The sequence below is a fragment of the Gopherus evgoodei genome, chromosome 5, assembly GCF_007399415.2.
Source record: "Gopherus evgoodei ecotype Sinaloan lineage chromosome 5, rGopEvg1_v1.p, whole genome shotgun sequence".
NCBI lineage: Eukaryota > Metazoa > Chordata > Testudines > Testudinidae > Gopherus > Gopherus evgoodei.
In genome coordinates this window covers 112,161,805-112,182,711 of record NC_044326.1, presented here as the reverse complement: position 1 = coordinate 112,182,711, position 20,907 = coordinate 112,161,805, and the positions used below count along the sequence as shown (strand labels likewise).

Sequence of the window (20,907 nt, the reverse complement as noted above, 5' to 3'; positions counted from 1 at the left end):
TAGCCAGTTTGAGTCTGAAGTGAAGTAGACTATCAAGGAGAAATGACCTTATCCTGGGCAGTGAAGAGTAGAACATGATCTTGTACTGCAGTCTTAGAGCCCAGGCTAAAACTCAGAAGTATAACACATACTCCTATAAAGTACACCTCTCATAGGAACATTTAATTTAGCCTTAATCTCAATAACAGAAAAACTGAACAGAGATTACACTGAATGCAAAAACTAGTGATTAATTTAAAGGATGAACTACAGTTGCGTGTTTTGTGTACACGTTCTGGATAGAAGTAAATTATAAAGAAGATTCTGGCTTTTGGAAAAACACCTAGGGCTCCCATAGCACAAATAGTTCAGTTGTATAGCTGGAAATGAATGGGCCTAAATAATTAACTCTTCATACTTGCCCCTGAATTACAAGATTAAAGAAAAACAAAACAAAAATAAACTTGAAAGCACTGGAGGATGCACCACTGAACCATATGAACCACAAACCTGCAGTTATGTAAGCAGCCTAAGCTGCAGCCAGGACAGGCCTGCAAGATGAGTTACTTGTATGGCACTCAGTACACTGAAAACGAGGAGTATTCCATCCCGGGTATAAAGTCTGGGCCTTTAAATGCAACTTTTCCCCTCTCACTCACTCTGATACATATCCACTTGTTCCATCTCAACTTTGCAGCCGGTCTGGGCCTTTAAATGCAACCTTTCCCCTCTCACTCACTCTGATACATATCCACTTGTTCCTTCTCAACTTTGCAGCCCGTTGCAGCTAGCTGGTGGGTGGTTAGAACCAGGGTGGACCAGCAGCCCCCCTATCTCTCCCCACTCCCCTAAGTTCCCTGTGCAGCTGCTGTCCCTCCCCACACTGCCATGTGCTGCTCCTGTACTCTGCCTTGGAGCTGCTCCCAGAGACTCCTGCTTGCTGTACATGGGGAGGAGGGAATACGGGGGCTAATATCAGGGTGTCTCACCCTCTCCTCTGCTCCTGCACCCCACTTACCCCATCTTCCATAGAGCGGGGTGGGGGCATGACACATGACAGAGGAAGAGAGATTCTAGGCTGCTGTCTCAGGTCTTAGCGAGCTGATTTAATTAACAAGGCAGTGTACTTAAGCTTGGGGTCAGCTACTTAAAAGGGGAAATGCACATTTTTTCTCTCACACACAGGGTGTGTCTGTCTGCCCTCCCTCCTTTCCTGTTGCCTTGCAGAGTGTTGTGAGAGTTAACCCTTGAGGGCTTACTCAATTGCTAGTTCATTTAGCAGTAAGGCATTCCCTGGGAAATATCCCACCCTCTGACTCCTCCACCTCAATCAAGCTTCACAATTTCCCTGGAACCTAACCCCCTCATTTACATTAATTCTTATGAGGAAATTGGATTCACTTAACATCGTTTCACTTAAAGTCACATTTTTCAGGAACATAACTACAACATTAAGTGAGGAGTTACTGTACTTTAATTATCATCTTAGACACCAAACTCTTTGGAACAAGAATATCTTCCTCATTTGAGTTTTGCACATTGCAAAGAATAGTGTGATCATTCAACAAAAAACTAAGAATAGGGGGACAATATTACCTTACGTTCTAACTGTAATACATTCAAAGCTGATTTCCTGCTAATAGAACAAAAGTTTAAATAGCATCAGAAATGCCTGGCTTCATATTCCCAAGTATTGGAATTGTTTGTAAGTATATTTAATCACCTACAGAAGGAAACATGTTTTTCTTAATAATCAGTAGACTCTAACGTTGGAAAATCAATCACTTACCCCAATATTAAAAGCTCCTTTAAAATAGTCCAGGTTTGCTTGAATGAACCAAATATTGTGTAATCCTAATTCATCACTTCTGTCTTTAGCACGTACCAATGACAACTCTTTATTTTCTATCAGCACCACCTGGATTTTCATATACAGGAAAATAAGTCAGCAATATTGCTCTAAAATCAAAATAAAATGATACTCACTATACGGTACCCCAAAATTCTGGTGTAAAATCTTTACTTAATTTCTTGAGACTGGTGAAGAGATCTCCCCAAAAGTGATGTGCTAGTGAAACAGATGGAAGGCACTGCTAGTATCTGCTAGTACCAAGGGACTGACAGATATGTTCTGTTTTTCTGAACAAAATTTTTCTTTTTGCAGTCAAGTCCCGCATCTATTTGGAACTAACCAAAGTTTAAAATTCTAACATTTGCAAATGTTAGAAACTAAAGGTTCTGCGCTGGTAGGAGTTTGTTTTTGTGAGTGTGAGAAACCTTTTTTTTTTTTTTTTTGCACAAATATATTACAGAAACATGTTTAATAAGACTGTATGATACAACTCCACCGGCTCCTTCTTGCCTCCTGCACTATGTTTCACATTAGAATCCAGAACCCTCTCTCTCTAAAAATCAGTGCTTTCAGTTAGGTCAGAGTTGATGGGGATTATTTGTGGCCCTGTAAATTTCTTGTGTATACAGTACTTCAGTTTCAAACGTTAGCTTGCCCCTTTCACAGCCATAAAACACACACACACATATGTATGAAAAAAGCATATCACAACATGCTTAATAGTCACAATACTATGTTTTGTTCATAAAAGTACTGAGAACTGTATAAAAAGGAGTGGGATTTTCAATTAGTAATTGCCTGATTAAAAAGTTTCACTGACAACTGCTTTACCGAGGTAGCTTAATTTTATTTTCAGTTCTATAACTCACAGTTCTGCTTTGTCTATACCATATATCAAGACAGAAGGTGTCATTTTGTTCTTTTGATGCAGCCACCCTAACTCCATCACTTTTTAAAGCAGATATTCTCAATGTAATGTGTCCTATTCCTTCTCTGGGCATGATGGCTACTCTGAGTTAGGGCCCTGTTAGAACAGTACATACAAATACCGGTACTAATACTTAGCTCTTAGAAAATAAATAAACTCTGAAGAGATTTATAACAGCAATCATATATAGTATAAGTAAACCCCTTTGTTTCGAGTTTAAACTGATTTTTACTGAAAAAATCCTCGGTTCTACAAAAAGTATTTTTTTTTCCAATTTTCACTCTACTTTTGTGTCATTCAAATATATAAAAATAACTTGTTTTCTTAGGAAAATATAATACATTGCATGAGATACTGTATTATGATAATACATTAGTCTGTGTATATTCAAAGCTGTCTGTTGAAGTAAGGCTATATGTATTAGCCTAGAAGATACACACAATAAATAAACAGGCACGCAGACAAGCTCTGAAGTGCGTGCGCATCTGAACGTACTGACGAATCTCACACCCACCATGTACACTTTTCAAGCTTTTAGCAGATAACTGTTTAAAGATTTAACACACTAAAACAGGAAGAAAAGAAAGATCTGTTTCAGAACCCAAGGAAGTATTCAAAAGTTTTAAAAAAACAAAAACAGGAAAAAAGGAGGAAGTTGAGTGTATGCGCTACAAATTGTGTGGCCCAATTATTACATGTAAATATTTATAGGCTAATAGTTCTAAGTCTACAACCATAAATTGTTTATTCAAATGAAAAGTTTTATTTGGGGATTAGAGATATATTGTTTTCTTAAACTCAGAGATGGCATTGTGCTCTGAGTTCTGTTTTTAGTTCTGCAGCAAATCACACTGAATTCTGTTCATCAAAGCATTAATCTATTGAATACTTTCCCCCATCCTTCCATCCACCAAAATAGACCTATTTGCCCAGAAAAATTATTAATAGTTTTTTACACCAATTTTCACCTGTTTTTGTTGTTGCAGTAACCAACACTGATAAATTCCTGGGAAAAATTAAATAAAAACCGAAAACGAAGGGCCCTAAGTATAGGTTGCATCTAATCGCCACACAAGTTCGACGAAATGGGGCTGGTGAGCAGTTACAGGTTTTAGTTCCCAATGTTATGTGTTATTGGAACCCTACTATTCACGCTGCAAGTGGTTGGAAGTTAACCAACCCTTTCAGATTCACTTGGAGCCTCAAGCCCAATGAAGAAAACATCCTCTCGAGACTTAGGACAGAGCTGCCTTCAAAGGGGAAGGCAATGCTTACCTCTTTTTGCTGTCATGAGTGTATGTAAGATGGGGAGTCAGGCTACTTCCCACAAAATGACTTTAGGATTGGTCAGAAAAGTGGCTCTTCCAGAGATCCTTCAATTCAACACAGAACTTAAACATGTACTTAAGTGCTTTGCTGTACAGGGATACAATTATCCATGTACTGCTACAAGTTAAGTTTGCACTTAAATCACCAATGAGATGATCAGGCCCTGAGGACTTGGCACTGTTACTAGCATCTTTTGAAAGCTGCTTCTTCTAAACTGTCGTCTTTTTCATGGGTGACACACACCGCACAATTCTGTAGTACAACAAATATTGATGTATGCACAAATTCAGAACCTCACAGTAGAGTATAAATAAAGTCTCTAAATCATCACTGTTAAAGCAGTCTTTGTGGTTTCCATCTAGTGGCTTTTTAAAAAAAGTTTTGAATTATCAAAGTCTGGAAGATTGCTTTGTCCATATATTTTTATTGAGACTTTACCTGGCATGATGGCAACATGTGAGCAAGAACAATTCCTACATGGCCCTGTGAAAACCAAAAAAACATGAGTCACTTGTCAAACCCCAGGCAGCTGACCCCCTTCACAATGACCCCCTTCAAGAGTGACAGTGTCTTTGTAAAAGCAGCTCAGATTCCAAAGTCTGTATTTTTGCCCTGTGTCATGTGGCAGCCTCAAGATCCACCACCTCAAGCTCGCAGGATGGCTATGCAAGCACCCTTCCTCAGTTAACCCTCTTCTGTACTCTTTAAATAACTCAACTCAGTTCAAAGTCCCTACTGGGGTCCTACATTGAGTCTAAATATACCCTCAAAATAAAGTCTCTTCCTTCTCTCCGCTCCAGCCTCAGGCTATCACTCAAATATCTTCATTCTCCTCAAGTCAAAGACCTCAGCCTTCCTTCCTGGGGCTGGGTTCAGTTCAATCTCTATCTTATTCCTTGCAGCACTCACCTGAAGCTGCCTTCTACAGGTATTTGAGCAGCCAGGCTCCTCTCTCTAGGAGCACACTTTCCAGACTCCTTACTCTGGTGAACTTACCTACTGAGCTCTCATGGGAGCTCCTGTCCTCAAGAGCTTCCAGCCTCTAGTATCCACCTTAACAGGGCCCTGGTAACTTTTTATCAGGCTAATTAACTAATTAGCTGCCAGACAACTGTCTAGCGATTTAATTATTTGCAGGTGGGTCTGAACTGGCTTGTTCTCCCTTACAGGATCCTGTCACAGGTAGGCTGGTCCATGATTCCCCTGAAAGAACCATCCACCATGAGACTCTGTTTTGTAGTCATGTCCTACTGGAATTGTAAAAGAGAAAAAAAACAATAAAGTTGCATTTTATACAGAGAACATACATTACCCCTCCACTGCAAAAATCCACAATCACATCTCCAGGTTTAGATAACTTTGTCACCATGGACACCAGATTATTCAATTGCTGCTGTTTCCTCAGAGCACGATCACTGGACATCTTTCCTGAGGATGACAACAAAGGAAATAAATCGATGTTGACTAATTTTTTAATAACTATTCCACAATATTTCTAACTAAATAGTTATAAGAAAACCGTACTGGAAATTCTAACAATTAATGATGAGATTTTTCAAAGCTGTCTAGACAATGTAAACAACAAATCACATTTGGTAGATTTGAAAATCTCAGCCTAAATATTTTTAAATTGTTCAACATATTTCTTTAGCACATTATGGAACTATGTATTCATGTTGTTCCTGTTAAGGCACCCAGATGGCTTTGCACACCAACAATTACAAACTGAAGCGAATTGTTGTTATACAGTAATCAAACCCTCCAACTCTACCTTAAAGTGTATTTTCACCCAGTGACTCCGGCTCAGAAACTGAGCTTTGACTCAGATTACAGATTTTACAGGATAAAATCACGTGAGGTCTTTAAGCACCTTGTCTTAGATTGTGATACTCTCACTCATGTTGAGTACCACCGTACACTATAAGTAGTCCTCGTGTATTTAAATTACTCTATTTGTAGAATAAGATGTTACTTTTACCTGTCTGTAGAACAACTGGAATATCCTAACTCCATACAAAAGAAAACTAAAACCTCACTGGTTTCAACGGTACTTGATAAAGACCATGAAATAGCTTCTTGAGATGGAATGAATTTGTTTGGCTAACATTTATATATTCCAAACATGCTCTTTGTATCAGTGAAATTAATGAAGTGTTGAGGGACCTTGTTATTTGTCCAGATGAAGAAAAAGTCCATAACATCCCTTTTCTTTGCTCAGAAAACATTCAGAGCTGTAGATATTTCTACAAAATGTCATTCCATAAGCTCATCTTCGAGGAAAGAAGAAAAACTACCTAGACAACTTTTCCTTCTTTTTTTCTTTTCATTAAACTTTTATGCACATCATGTATGATTACTTTGTTCCACATCCTCAGAAATATAAATACAGGGCTTTCTTTGAGCGTTCCATTATGGTTGTGCGTGCTAGATATTGCTTACGAACTTGAGGCTTTGTTTGGACTTGAACCACTGAAAGGATCTGTCTCTTTCTTCTTCTGCAATATTCTTTGCTTGTCTAGTCTACAAAAAATAAGCTTCTGCTCAGAATTAAAGGAATAGCATTTTAAAGATAACTTACCACAAGAGCAAAGTACCAAATAATGACTTCTAGCATGTTTCCAAAGAAAATGTAAGCTTCCTGATCACTGCATCTGCAGGAACAGCTCATCTTTCCCCTACCAAATTGGGGCAATGTCTTTGTAATTAAATAATCCAACTTTATGGGTGGATTGTGATATCTTTGCTCATGGTACGTAAAGTCAATGGATCTACTTGTCGTAAAAGAGTATCACAATCTAGTTCTTATTTTTCAATTAAAATATAAAAGATCGACTTCTTACAAGTAGCACATTCTATGCCATCTATGGAAAGAAAACAGAAAAAAGCTGAAGAAGATGGTACAGTAAGCAATAATATAGAGATGTGTACAGTATTCATCTATGCTAAATAAAAATATTCTGTGTTAGAAGTATTCTTTCAGTAATTCTTTCAGAGTTTATAAATAACTTGAAGCTGTCTAGAAAAGAAAGTAAGAGTTCAAAATAACTTACTGAAATAGAGAAAGTAGTATTTTGAGAACTGTGACTAATTTCAAAAAGTTGAATGTTTATTTCTCTTTTTGGTCTGTTACTGATGCCTGAAACTCTATAACACACTAATGAAAGAAAATAGCTTACAATCCTGGCTTGGCTAGAACCAATTTTTTTGGTTTTCCAAAACAATCAATCCGAGAAAGTGCTGCTTTTGATGAAAGGTCCTCAAGTAGTCCCCTGGCATGTAACTTACCCTCCTTGAGTAATTTTCTTTTTCCCAGCCTGGCTTCCCAGAAACGTAAATATAAACATTATACCATTTTTGTTGTCATCCAGGCACTGTCCTTGATTTCCTGCAAAGCTTGGGCCCTACTTAAAAAGTTAAGGAAGAGATTTAAAGAAAAAAAAAAGTAGCATTTTTGCTCCAAAGTCAGAAAAATGCAAAGAAATTCTGCACATTCTGATCAAAAGTGGCAGCTCCAATTTGTAACATGAGAACTAGTGCCAGGCATAGCATTTCATCCAATAACCTGGACATTTGATTACATTTTTTCTTTTTTTTTTTTTAGCCTAAAACAATAAATCACCTCACACAATTTAATTTAATTGTGCATAGAGAAAGATAAGAAAACATAAATTACACTTTTGTGTTAGAAACATATTGTTGTGCTTTTTAAAATCATTCCTATGTGACATCATACCTCAATGACATATTCTAACACTTGGTACTTCTTGATAGGAAATCAAAAGGTAAAAACACAACCTCCAAAAATATATTAAAGAATATTTTTCCCATTTCCCTGACTGCTAGATGCTGGAACTAAATGATAGGAGATGGATCAATTGCCCTGTTCTGTTCATTCCCTTTGAGGGACCTGGAATTAACCATTATCAGAAGAAAGGACAGATGGACCATTAGTCTGACCCAGTATGGCTGTTCTTATGTTGTTATGTAACAAAGAAAGACTCACTACACTTTCTAAAAATGGTCATGAATAACACACAGAGGACTTTCATTTTTAGGACTGGAAACGAAACTCCAGACACAGCAGGTCTTTTTTCCTATTTTGTCCTTGGTACAAAAATCCAGAAAACTATGGTTTAACCTGTATAGAATGTTAAGATGGTTGCCTAGTGAAACACCAGTCTTTCCCTGAGTACTGTACAACAGACAATTAATATAACTAAATCATGCGTGCCTAAATATTCCTATTCATCTATTCTTTCTTAGTCTTCATAGAATCTAGAAGTAAGCAATATATTTTTTTCTTAGAGCCCAATAAGACAGTCTCCTGACACTTTTTTCTTTGAAGTTTACTCCTACAAGGTAAAACTTTCTTGAAGAATGTGACCTTTTCTCACAGTACATTGCAACACCAAAGTAAAACATTTTTCTCTTTTGTAAAACTCTGCTGACAGCCTGCCATACATGCCCAGCAGGTTATATTTTTCTTTTTCATTTGTGGTCACAACAAAAATAAATCTTTTGGATTCATGAGCTGAACATTGTTCTTAATCCACATCCTGTGATGAGGAATATAAAAGCCATCACAGCATTAAAGGGCCTCTTGGTTTGGCCCAGAGAATTAGTACATTTTAGCATGCTGGAAAACTTACAATTTGATGCAAGATTAGAGGCCTTGTAAAAAGTCACTTAGTGCCCAAAAAATATTTTCAGATTTTTCCATATATACTTTGGTTCAGTATCACTTTTGTTTTCTTGAGTAGGTAAATTTCAATAATTACATGTTTGAGAGCTTAACCCTGTTTAACTTTAATTCTGAAATCATTTCCACTGAATGACATACTATACATGCAGTGTTGCCAACTCTCACAATTTCACCTCAAGTCTCACAGTAGTTTTCTTAAAGCTCCAGCTTCTGGACTTATGTGATTACATTGGTATCTCAGTTTTCATTTTTTTTTTTAAAGTAAGTTTGTTGTCCTCTTAGTTATGGAGAAAAGCTTGAAAACATGACTCTAGTGTATCCTAAAGTCTCAAAAAACAGAAAGTAAATAAAAAGAACCCCAAATTTACATATTTTATAAATTGCATGATTTTTTGAAGCCCAGCTCATGATTTTTTGACACTTGATACTGGTAATACTGTACACCTAATTATTCTCTAACACATAACCAAGTCTCTTTCACCTTGAAGATTTTACCTCACAACAGTTGAAGTCATGGCTACCCATGCCTGTCAGCAGTTTCTACAAACATATCATTTGTATTTCAAGCCACATCCACAATTCAATACCCCTTACAGTAATTTCCATGCAATTGTTAAACAAAGCATCGTTCATTAGACAATTCTTCCAGGTAGCTGATGAAAACTGACAGCCCTGCTGCCATTTAGCTGTAAATAAATATGCTTCCTGCTCAGAGGGAATACCACTTTAACAGAGTGTTCAGCTAACTTCAACAATTAAAGAAAGTTCATCTATCGATTAGCTAAATGCAGCAAGAAGAATGTTCTTGTTACGTTTTTTTGAGTAGGCTTGGTGTGTATTAAGTATGTATTACTCATGCATATATTCTTCCTTTGACTGCCATGAACACCATATCCAGGGTGCATAAATTAGCAGAAGTAGTGGGAAAGGCATCTATTAATTTGTTTTCCTATTTAAACAAAAATATTTTTTTATAACCATACCAAAGAAAGGAGACAAAAAGGTATATTAAGCTGCACTTCATTAGAAACATTTACACCAGCAGTTCTCAAACTTTTCTACTGGTGACTCCTTTCATAAAGCAAGCCTCTGAGTGCAACCCCCCACTTATAAATTAAAAACACTTTTTAATATATTTAACACCATTATAAATGCTGGATACAAAGCAGCTTGTGGTCCCCATATAATAACCTCGCAACCCCCTGAGGGGTCCCAACTCCCAGTTTAAGAACCTCTGATTTACACTTTATTTCTGATAAAAATGCTGATGATGGTGATAATACAGCAGAGTGTGCAATAACTGTGTCTGTTATACATCTGTCTGTGCACATATCCCCAGAGATGAGGGAAGAAGGTGAAAAGCCATGTCAAAAAGTTGGCAGCATTGACTGCCTGGATTTTAATTTAAGTATTTACCACTTGGTACAACAACCTAGTCCATTCCAAAAGCAAAAAATCTATCCTTCAGAAATATTTTATGAGCCTGAGGTCTAAGCCATTTCTGGATCCACAGAGTGGGTGAGAGTCCATCAGAGGCAGATAAATCACCTCAACCTGCCATTTACCCTCTGGGGCAGTGCAGTTCTGTACTGGCCCCCAATACAGGGCTGTGTCTAAAAGGCACAGTGTAGTCCTTAATGATTTTGGCAGTATGTTGCTTTTCTTATGTGTAATTATATTACTGTTGCATAGCTTTATGAGATATATCTCAATTTTAGTAATGCTTTTGATACAGTCACACATGATACTCTCATAAGCAAACTAGGGAAATGTGGTCTAGATAAAATTACTATAAGGTGAGTGCACAACTGGTTGAAAGACTGTACTCAAAGAGTAGCTATCAATAGTTCATTGTCAAACTGGGAGGATATATTTAGTTGGGTTCCTCGGGAGTCAGTGCTGGGTTTGGTACTACACCTCTACCTATATAACGCGACCCGATATAACACTAATTCAGATATAATGCGGTAAAGCAGTGCTCCGGGCGGGGGGGCTGTGCACTACAGTGGCTCAAAGCAAGTTCGATATAATGTGGTTTCACCTATAATGCAGTAAGATTCTTTGGCTCCCGAGGACAGCATTATATTGAGGTAGAGGTGTATTTTATATTTTTATTAATGACTTGGATAACGGAGTGAAGAGCTGGGAGGGGTTGCAAGCACTTAGGACATGGGATTAGAATTCAAAACAACCCTGAAAAAATTGGAGAATTGGCCTGAATTCTACAAGATGAAATTCAATAACAAGTGTAAAGCACTTCACTTAAGAAGAAAAAATCAAATGCACAACTACAAAAAGAGAAATAATTGGCTAGGCAGCAGTCCTGCTGTAAAGGATCTTGGGGTTATAATGGATCACAAATTGAGTATGAGTCAACAATGTGATGCAGTTGCAAAAAAGTCTAATATTCTGGGATGTATTAACAGGGGTGTCAGATATAAAACATAGGAAGTAATTTTCCTGCCCCACTCAGCATTGGTGAGGCCTCACTTGGAGTTCTGTATCCAATTCTGGGCATCACAGAAAAGGAAGGATGTGGACAAATTGGAGATTCCAGAGGAGAGCAAGAAAAATGTTAACAGGTTTAGAAAATCTGACCTATGAGGAAAGGTTAAAAAAACTCAGTCTTGAGATGACGGAGGGGGGTCTGGTAACAGTCTTCAAATATGTTAAGGGCTGTTATAAACAGGACAAGGATCACAGTAGGCCAAGAAGTAATGGGATTTATCTGCAGCACGGGAGATTTAGATTAGATATTAGGAAAAACTTTGGAATTATAACTATAAACCTTGTAACTATGTATATTGTTCATCCCTTCAGGTTTTTAAGAACAGGCTGAACAAACACACCTGTCAGGGATAGTCCAGGTTTACTTGGTCCTGCTTAGTGCAGGGGGCTGGACGTGATAACTTCTCAATGTCCTTTCTAGTCCTTCATTTCTATGAGTTTATGATTCATCCCTGGCTGTCCATGTTGGTGACGTATTAAAAAGGAGAGCCCTGCAAGCATGTCCCTTATTAGTATCAGATTACATATTCTGAAATTTGTAACAACTCTCTTCCTCACTTGAGTAACTGCTCATCACAGTGAGCAAAAGGTTCACATATTGCCCTATACTGAGGTAATCAAATGGAGAGCTTGGAATGGGACATATGGTGATCACACTGATGTATGGAGTGATTTTACTAGCCAGCAATATAGCTGTCTCTTGACCCTGAGAAACATCTGCCTCTTTGTTGCTAAAGGAATAATACCATACGAAGGAAAGAAAATTTACATTTGAAAACTCTGCATTTGAGTCATGTCTGACAAACATCAGTGCTAAAACAATTCAGTTTGATATTTTAAATTTGATTTTAGAGGCCTATAAAAATACAAAATACACTGAAAAAATGCAAGAGGAAAAGCTTATATTGAGACCAAATGTCAAGGATCTGAAAAAGTTACAAATTCTGCTGGGCTCGGCAGTAGTAAGAATATTCCAGAACAGGACAGGAATATAGTGTAATTTTGGAACTACAAGAGTTCATACTGATAACGCCAAAGCCAGATACAAATTACCAAAATGGCTTTACCGATTGCACTGTGGGTTTTCCTTTAACAATCTAATAAAATTAACTTGTGGAACAGATGAATTTTCAGAATATTCCTCATAGGATGTTAAATGGAAGCAATTATAATCCTACATAGCTTTTTTGCATTTATGTAATAATTTATTGAACACTTTCATGGGTGACACTGGATGCAGAATATAAAAAAATCACATGTGCATTTTTGGAGGGGAAAAATATCAGGATTACCCACCAAAAAATAGCTTTTTATAGAGCCCCAAAACAAATACTTCTCTGGCAAAACTTCCTGGTGAAAAAGAGCATTTGTATTACAATAAAACGTACCATGAATCTTTGGTATTTGCTTTTCCCCTTGCTATTCCTTGTTTCTAGCCCCTTTCAGGGAATTTTTTGATTCAGCTTCTCTTACACTATATATACTGAAGCAGGCGGCATCGGTGGACTAAGGCAACCTTTTTTAAAGAAGTGCTCAGCATTGGCTAGCAACTTGCTTTCAGATCAATGGTAAAACTCCCATTGATTTTAACAGGAGCAGAATTTGGCTAACGCTTACCACCCTAACTCTTTAACCAAGTTAAATCTTTAATTTTTCAACATTGGAGTTTCAGCGGCTCAATGGTGCCATAAAACATTGTTTGGATTGTTTTATTACAATGATGGTCAAGGTGGAAAATAAGTGAATAAATAAAAATAGAAATATTCACTGAGAGACTTTACTTTTATTACTCTTCTGCCTCTTGTCATGTACTCTCAGAGCAAAAACATTATACAGAAAAGATAAGTCATTTTTGTATAAAAGGGAGATATTTTATTTGCATCCAGAAACATAAAATAAACATGATCTTCCAGAATATCTACCAATATCTTGCCATTTTATAAAATGAACTCTGTGCTACAATATGCCTTTTTCATGCAGACAGAAAATTATGTTATGAATAAAAATATCAACCAGGCTTCTAGGAAATACCTCTTCTTAATAGAAGTAAATAGGTGGATTGAAGTACCCAGTTACTGACAGAATGATCCACAAAGCTCTGAAGAATGCTTTTTCTGAATAGCAGTTTATGATGTACTTTGGAACTAAAAAGCTTTGAAATCCTGCAAAGAAGAGGGCTTGTCTATACAGTGGGGTAATGCGCTCTGTGGGGATGTCATTTCTTAAGTGCACTAACATGCATTAATTGACCTGTGTAGGCCCTGTTGGTGTGCACTACAAGTTCCCTAGTGTGCTTTAATAACGTACTGTTTCAAACAGCACTATAGTAAAGTGTCTGCATGGACCAATTAACGTGCAACATGTAAGTGTGCTTTAGAAATTACACCCCCATAGAGCACATTATCCCAACATGTAGACAAGTCCTTATCTGTCAGTAACAAAGGAAAAGTCAATGCCTACTTCTTCTGAAACTTCTTGATCTCTTGTGCTCTCTCTCTCACACACACACACACACTTTTCTCCAGCTTTAAATGCTTCTAAAAGTCTCCCACTAAATGCACAGAAGACAGTAACAGGTGAATCTCCTTTAGACTGGCTTGACAATCAAACTTCTTTGGCTTCTTTTAGTTTTTGCTCACTGAACATCTTCCATGGTCATTGTATGTCTAAGCCTTCACCACTTCATACAAGTGAAATAGATACTCGGGAGGAAAACCCAGGGTTCTATACAACATCAACAGAAAGGCCAGCACTTGTTGCTGGCAGTCTCATTAGACATAAAGGTAGATGCCTGCCTAGTAGGTACACACCAACTAGAATGCGTAGGCCCTGATTCTGCAAACACCTGAGTAACTTTATACACTTAAATATTCCCATTAACTTCTACAGAACTATTAATGTACATAACGTGACTTGTGCACAAGTGTTTGTTAGATCAGGGCCTTAGTCGGCACATGTTTAAATCTGTTTCAACATCACAAACAAGGAATACAACAGAGGACTTAACACATCTTGCTGGAAAATATTTAACATGTACTGTCAAAAGTTAGGCTAGAGGAAAAACATTAAAGCATGTACTGTTATAGTATCTGTTTATTTGTATTTTTTATGGTAAAACTAAGTAATATTTTTAGACAAGGGGAAAAACAAACAACAAATCATGATTTTTGAATATGTGAGTCAACAATAAAAAGGTCAAGAGGGCCAACTGAACAACATAAGAATGTTTGTTTTTCTAATTTTTAAACTTACATGCCATTCCTTTTGCTCCTATTAATCAACCTGGTCTCTGTTAAGCTAAGCTTTGTAAAATGGCTTATTATCTTAGGCATAAAAAAAATAACCTTGTCTCATATATACCTTTTTCATTATTTCCTCAAAAGCCCAAGCAGCTAGTAAACTGCCCTTAAACAACTAAAACAGGAACTTGGGCAGATTCTTTTTTATAATTTAACTGTATTAGAAAAACTTATTTGGACAAAAAACAAACAAAATCAATCTATAAAGAAACAAGTACCACTGGGAGACATTAAAGACACATGAAGACTTATGCTAAGCTTCCACAAAATTAAATGTAGCTAATTCCTGCTTGTAAAATTGTTTTTCTCAAATTGACATCTCCATGCTTCCCGAAAGGCATCTGTTTAACATCTGACATGAAGCAAACTAAACAAAACATGCTGCTAACATTCATTTTAGATTTTCCTCTCACTGCAGCACTTTTTATCCTCTGTATTTTTTACTCTGTTCTTCACCTCATTATGAAGAATCTTAACATACTGAGAAAAGTCAGTGAGTATTATCCCCACTAGCATGTATCTGTAAAAAAGGCACAGGTTAGTGGGACTGTGACATTACATGTACAATACTGTCAACCCCAAAAGTTTCAAAAATTGTAAGTCAGGGCACACTGGAAATCGTGAGATTGGTTTAAAACTCAGATTTTATAACAACTATTGGGATCTTTTTGGCTGCTTTCTGATCCATTGAGGTTCATATTTTCACGCTTTTCTCCACAGCCCTGAGAACTAGGAATTGACTGTGTTTTAACATGAAAGCTGAAAATTTCATATAATCATACAATAATGACTCCCTCTTCATCCTCTTCTACCACTGCCCCCTCTTCACTTCTTCTCTTTTTCCTTCCTTCTCTCGATTTTCCCCTCTCTCCATCTTCATCTCTCTTACCTTCTCTTCTTCAGAGCTCCGTGAGCTGCAGCCAGCAGAGGGCAACATAGTCAGACATCTTCAGCAATATATACACCTCTACCTCGATATAACGCTGCCCTCGGGAGCCAAAAAGGCTTACCGCTTTATAGCTGAAACCGCATTATATCAAACTTGCCTTGATCCACCAGAGTGTGCAGCCCCCCCCCCCGCCCCCGAGCACTGCTTTACTGTGTTATATCGGGTCACGTTATAACAAGGTAGAGGTGTATATATAAACCTAATTTTATTTATATTTTATATATATTTTATTTATATTTTTAATATATTTTTATATATATATGTATTACAGAGGTGAAACAGACAGAGTTTAAATGGCTAACTAAGCGAATCGGTATCAGAGCTGGAATTTAGATCTCAGAAAGCTTAATTCTGATCTCACAACAACTTTTCACCAATCTAACACTACTGACAACAATAGAGTTACTTCTGAGTTACATCAGTGTAAATGAGATTAGAATGAGACCAAGTGATCCTGGCTTCCAGTCTTAAACTGTATTCAAGAACATATCCGTCCCTCTTTTTATTCAGTCAATGTTTATATGGGCTTATAGTGTAAGTGTTAAAAATTATCAGTCCTATAATGCACAACCTTTCAGACAGAGAAGTTACACTAAATTAAACTCTCTGAGTTACACCTTATGCTCGTTCCAACCTTATAATCCCTTTATGACCCATTTTATTAGACTTTGAAAAGGGTATATTGTTTGATTTTGGTATTAGCTTTTAAGCAGCTTAGGCTCCAATAACGTAAACAAGTTTACTTTTTTAAAAGAGAAACCTTATAAACTATCAGAACATGATTTAACCCTTAGAAAAAAACAAAAACAAAAAACTCCTATAACCCTTAACATTAAGAGCAATTAAAAAAACCAGCATACTTTTTGGAAATAATACTATGGGGAAGTATTACAGAAAAGGATTGCCAAAATGTTTCCATTCAAGTTAAAATAAACTAAGACTCTTAGCTTTAAATAGTAAGCAAAATTGATCTGCATTAGTTTATTAAATAAGAATGAAACCAGTACTGAGCAAATCTACATAGCTCTACAACCAATTTAATTTACTTGTTTTATGAAACATGTTGCTGTTAGGGAGAAAATTAAAAATACTTTAAGACTTGTTCATACTCATAGGTGAAATTCATTCCTGTACAGAGAGAGAAAGTGAGAGCACAAAGCCTATATACCACTTTAGTCCCACTAAATGGGACTTAAGTGAGGCACAGGCATCATGCTGGCCCTCTGCATTGAGGTGAATTTTATCACAGTGTAAAGCAAAACATTAACTAATGAACTTTACTGCAACACTGTAGCTTTATGTTAGCTTATTTATATTCCAACACTTTAAAAGTTATTTTTAAATACTGATTTTATGAATGACTTACTTGGGTATTTTAATGCATTAAGCTTTTCACCCAATGGAGACCTATATATTTATGATTATTTAGATTGCATCTGGCGATAGTTTGAAAAATAAGCATATTCCAAGTCTTTAGATGAAATGGCTTTTCCACACTAGAAAATTTTTGCTTAAAATTTCCCACGGTTGCTACTATCACTTCACTTGCACCAATGGTGGCAATAGCAAGAATGACAGTACACAAGGCACCAGCTTCATTTTCCATTTTAAGGTTAGACTGAACATGGTTAGAAAATGAACGAGTGCGTTAACACTGGCAGCTGCTTGGAGTCCAAACAATATACCCTTTTCAACTGTCATAGTTGCTTCCTCCAGCAAATCTGAACCCAGTGTAGCAAAACAGTACCACTGGTAGCTGAACTGATTGTAGCACAAATTTTCTAGCATGGACATAGCCTATAAGAAACAATGCTTCATAAAGATATTATTTCAGTTTTACAGATATGTAAACTGAGACTTGCCAGGAACAGAACTCAGATATTTTCATTACATCTGCTGATCTAACTACTAGAGTGTTTATCATTACTGAATACTAAATATACTGAAATATGTATTTTTGTGTGTAACAATTTAAGCATTCATGTATCTACAAGTCAGTAGTTAAGCATGTAATTCAGTATTGCCTTTGTTTTCTCTTTTTATTTTTCCCTTCCATTATATAAATTTGAATCTCTCATCCTCATTCTGTCCTTATCTGTCTTCTCTTCCCTTTTCTTTTTCATCCCTCCCTTTCCTTTCCTGTCTTGTCTTTTCTCCTTCTCATTGTTTTTCAGTATCATCTTATTCCCATCAGTTTCTTTTCTTCATTCCTAATCTCTCTTCTGTGCCACATTCTGTCACTTCTCTTCCCCAAACCCACAATCTCACTACTTTTTGGTAACCAGTGCTCTTACTCTTTCTTTTTGCTTCTAATCTTGCCACCCTCTAATCCACCCTCCAGTTCATGATGATTCAGCAAAGGTGCTTGAGTCAAGAAGGAAAAGGGGAAAAAAGGAAAATCAACACAAACATGAAAAAAGACTCAAAGGGAAAAACAAAACGTTAATCTAGGTTTAAAGCAAAATGTAGTCTTCAGTAATAATGAAAGAAAAAAAGCATATTGCATGAAAAGATGGAACAGAAGTCCACGCAGTACCTTTGCATAAGATAAAAAAAGCCAAGTGCAATGAGGAATGTCATCTCAGCAGTACTGTATGAAAGGTCTGAAAGATAGCTAACAATCCTATAATCATCCATAGAGTTTCACCACACATTTAACATATAAATCACTTTATTAGGCTTTTTTGTTGTTTTTGTTCAAACAGACTCTCACCATTTTGAATTTTCCTCAGCAGAGAGCACCACAGAGTTTGGGAGACAGAAGAAAAGGTGGGTGTGGAATAGTTACAGCATTTGCAGCTATAACGGCATGAAAAATCTTGGATGGTGACAGAGAATCTTCAGTCACTACAAAATGAAAAACTCAGTGTGTGAAGTGTTGTTGAACATAGAAATTCAAAATTAAATGGGCCATTCCAACAACTGAACAATATACCGTATATATTCGATCATAAGCCAGTTTGTTTATAAGCAGACTCCCCCAAGATGGATAAGTAAAAACAGAAAATTTTTGTGACCTGTTCATATGCTGACCCTGTAATTCAGGGGTCGGCAAATTTGAGCTCTCAGGCCATCAGGATAAGCTACTGGTGGGCCGAGATGGTTTGTTTTCCTCAAGCGTCCACAGGCATGGGGGTAAACAAAAAGTGTCTCAGCGTACCAGCTGCTTACCCTGAATGGGCCGGGACAGCAACTGGTGGGGAAATTTTTTTGGGGGGGGGAGAAGCTGGGGAGACCACCCCCCATATGACCCCACCCCTAGCCCAGGACCACCACACTCTCCCCATCACATCCCTTCTCACTTTATCTGGGAAGGGCTAGGGGAGGATGTCTCTGGCCCGGCTGGAGCTGCTCCAGCAGGCTGGGCAGCACGGCGCAGCCTGCTTCGGCAGGCTAAACCAGGCGGCATGGCCACAGCATGTTCCAGTGGGCTGGGCCAGGCGGCACGGCCGCAGTGTGCTCCGGTGGGCCGGGCGGCACAGCCACAGCCTGCTCTGGGAGGCGTGGCCGAGCAACACAGCTCCAGCCTGCCAGTCCCACAGCTGCAGCTGCTTCAGAGGCTGGGGGGAGAGCAGCATGGCCATAAACGAAGAAACTCTGCCCCCCCCTTCCCTTCTGGCTCTGCTGCCTCTCCTTGTTCCCTCTGTTGGGGGGAGAGGGCTGTGTCCCACTTCTCCCTCTCTATACCCAATCATAAGCTGACCTCCTTCTCTGGTGCTTCCCTTTTTTATTAAAAAAATTCGGCTCTAAACGAGTATATACGGTATACAATATGGCTGTTTATTTATACACAGACTTCAGAATAAGACACTTCAGTTACATATGTTGCATGAATTAAATCAAATGCTCCTTGTCTTCATATTCTGTGGTGAATCCAAACTAGTCTGCCATCTCATTCAGGGCAATTATCAATGCTTGTTTAGCCTGATCCTGTGTAAATATGAGATTTATGGACAGGGCCGGCTCCAGTGTTTTTGCCGCCTCAAGTGGCAAAAAAAAAAAAGCTGTGATCGGCTCTACCGCCGGCGCTTCATTCTTCAGCGGCAACTCGGCAGCGGGTCCTTCCCTCCAAAAAGGACTAAGGAACCCGCTGCCGAACTGCCGCTGAAGACATGGACGTGCCGCTCCTTCCCATTGGCCACCCCAGGCACCTGCTTGCTGCGTTTATGGAAACTGTTAGGCTGGATCAATACTGATCTATAAAACAGGGCCTCTGTTATTTATATAGTTTTGCTTAGTTAAAAGGAGCAAAACATTGTTTAAAAGTTCACGTGAAACTTTCAGTGATTAAGTGCTTCCACCATACAATTTTCATTTAACATGCAGTAACTGATTGGCTACTTGTAGCTTTTTATATTTTTTTATCCAGTTTGAAAGAAAAAAAAATCAAAGCTAAAACCAGAACTGTAGGTTAAAAGTATTCTTGTAAACATTAAACACAGTCAAATACTGTAAATACCTAATAAAAGCTAGGAATGTTTTCTAAGTGGATTTAAACCACACTAGTGAGTTTTAACAAGTGTTTTCTGATCCTCTGACTTCTAACAGCAGAATCTGTTTTCTCTTGTGCCACCTGCTCCTACTGTAAAAGCAGGCCTTCAGTATTAAAGTTTGAACCACCTCTGGGATTGTATCCTGAAATAAGTTAGCTTGTATCACAAAACATATGCATCACAGACTGAAAAAAAGTGTTTTTGATTAGTACTTTTCTCTTACTCACCCTTACTTAGGTCTGTGTTTTCTGACTCTCCTTCATATTATGAAAGAGATGATGAATGTGTAAGGGCCAATACCAAGTGAGATGGCAGAGTGTCATTTGGGTATAGTTAAGTTATTAAATTAAAGTACGGAATGATGGTCATATACTTTTTCATACCATTTACCACAGCTGGGTATGGTTACCTGGTATTTCTCAGCTAGTTTAGTTTCACTGTGGGTATCCAGGTTGGTTCAGAATCAACATTTTAATACCTATCCATTTTAAATATTTATCTTAAGAACTTTTTGCATAATATCTCTGTCTTGACTCTTTTGATTCAAACGGTTTGCCAAACCACTTTGATACACAGCTTCCCTGCAAGAATGCTCAGAGGCTTTAATACATTAACATTTATTCAGAAAGATAATTTGCCAACATTTCCGCTGCATTAATATTTGCCATATATACAGTAATTATCCATATAAATAGAATCAATACATTTCGGGAGTTCATTTTCCAGCTTTCCCCTGCCCCCATTAGCTTTTTCATTGTCTTCAGTTTTCACATATTACATCTGCACACCTGATACACCACACCCAGAACCAGATAAAGCACACAAATAATCCAAAAACCGCAAATGATTAGAATTTGACAATAAACTA

The 20,907-nt window shown here is 37.6% G+C and overlaps 1 protein-coding gene across 6 annotated transcripts in view; it reads right to left on the bottom strand.

Moving 5' to 3' along the window:
- Nucleotides 1-20,907, bottom strand: part of GSTCD (glutathione S-transferase C-terminal domain containing) — a 141,684-nt gene that overhangs the window by 20,864 nt on the left and 99,913 nt on the right. For all 6 annotated transcript variants that reach the window (XM_030564498.1, XM_030564499.1, XM_030564500.1 and 3 more), the window contains exons 6-8: nt 5,401-5,516; nt 4,527-4,571; nt 1,769-1,897 (exon numbers count right to left, since the gene is read on the bottom strand). In XM_030564498.1, the coding sequence (XP_030420358.1) occupies nt 1,769-1,897; nt 4,527-4,571; nt 5,401-5,516 (290 nt within the window). The remainder of the gene's footprint in view (nt 1-1,768; nt 1,898-4,526; nt 4,572-5,400; nt 5,517-20,907) is intronic.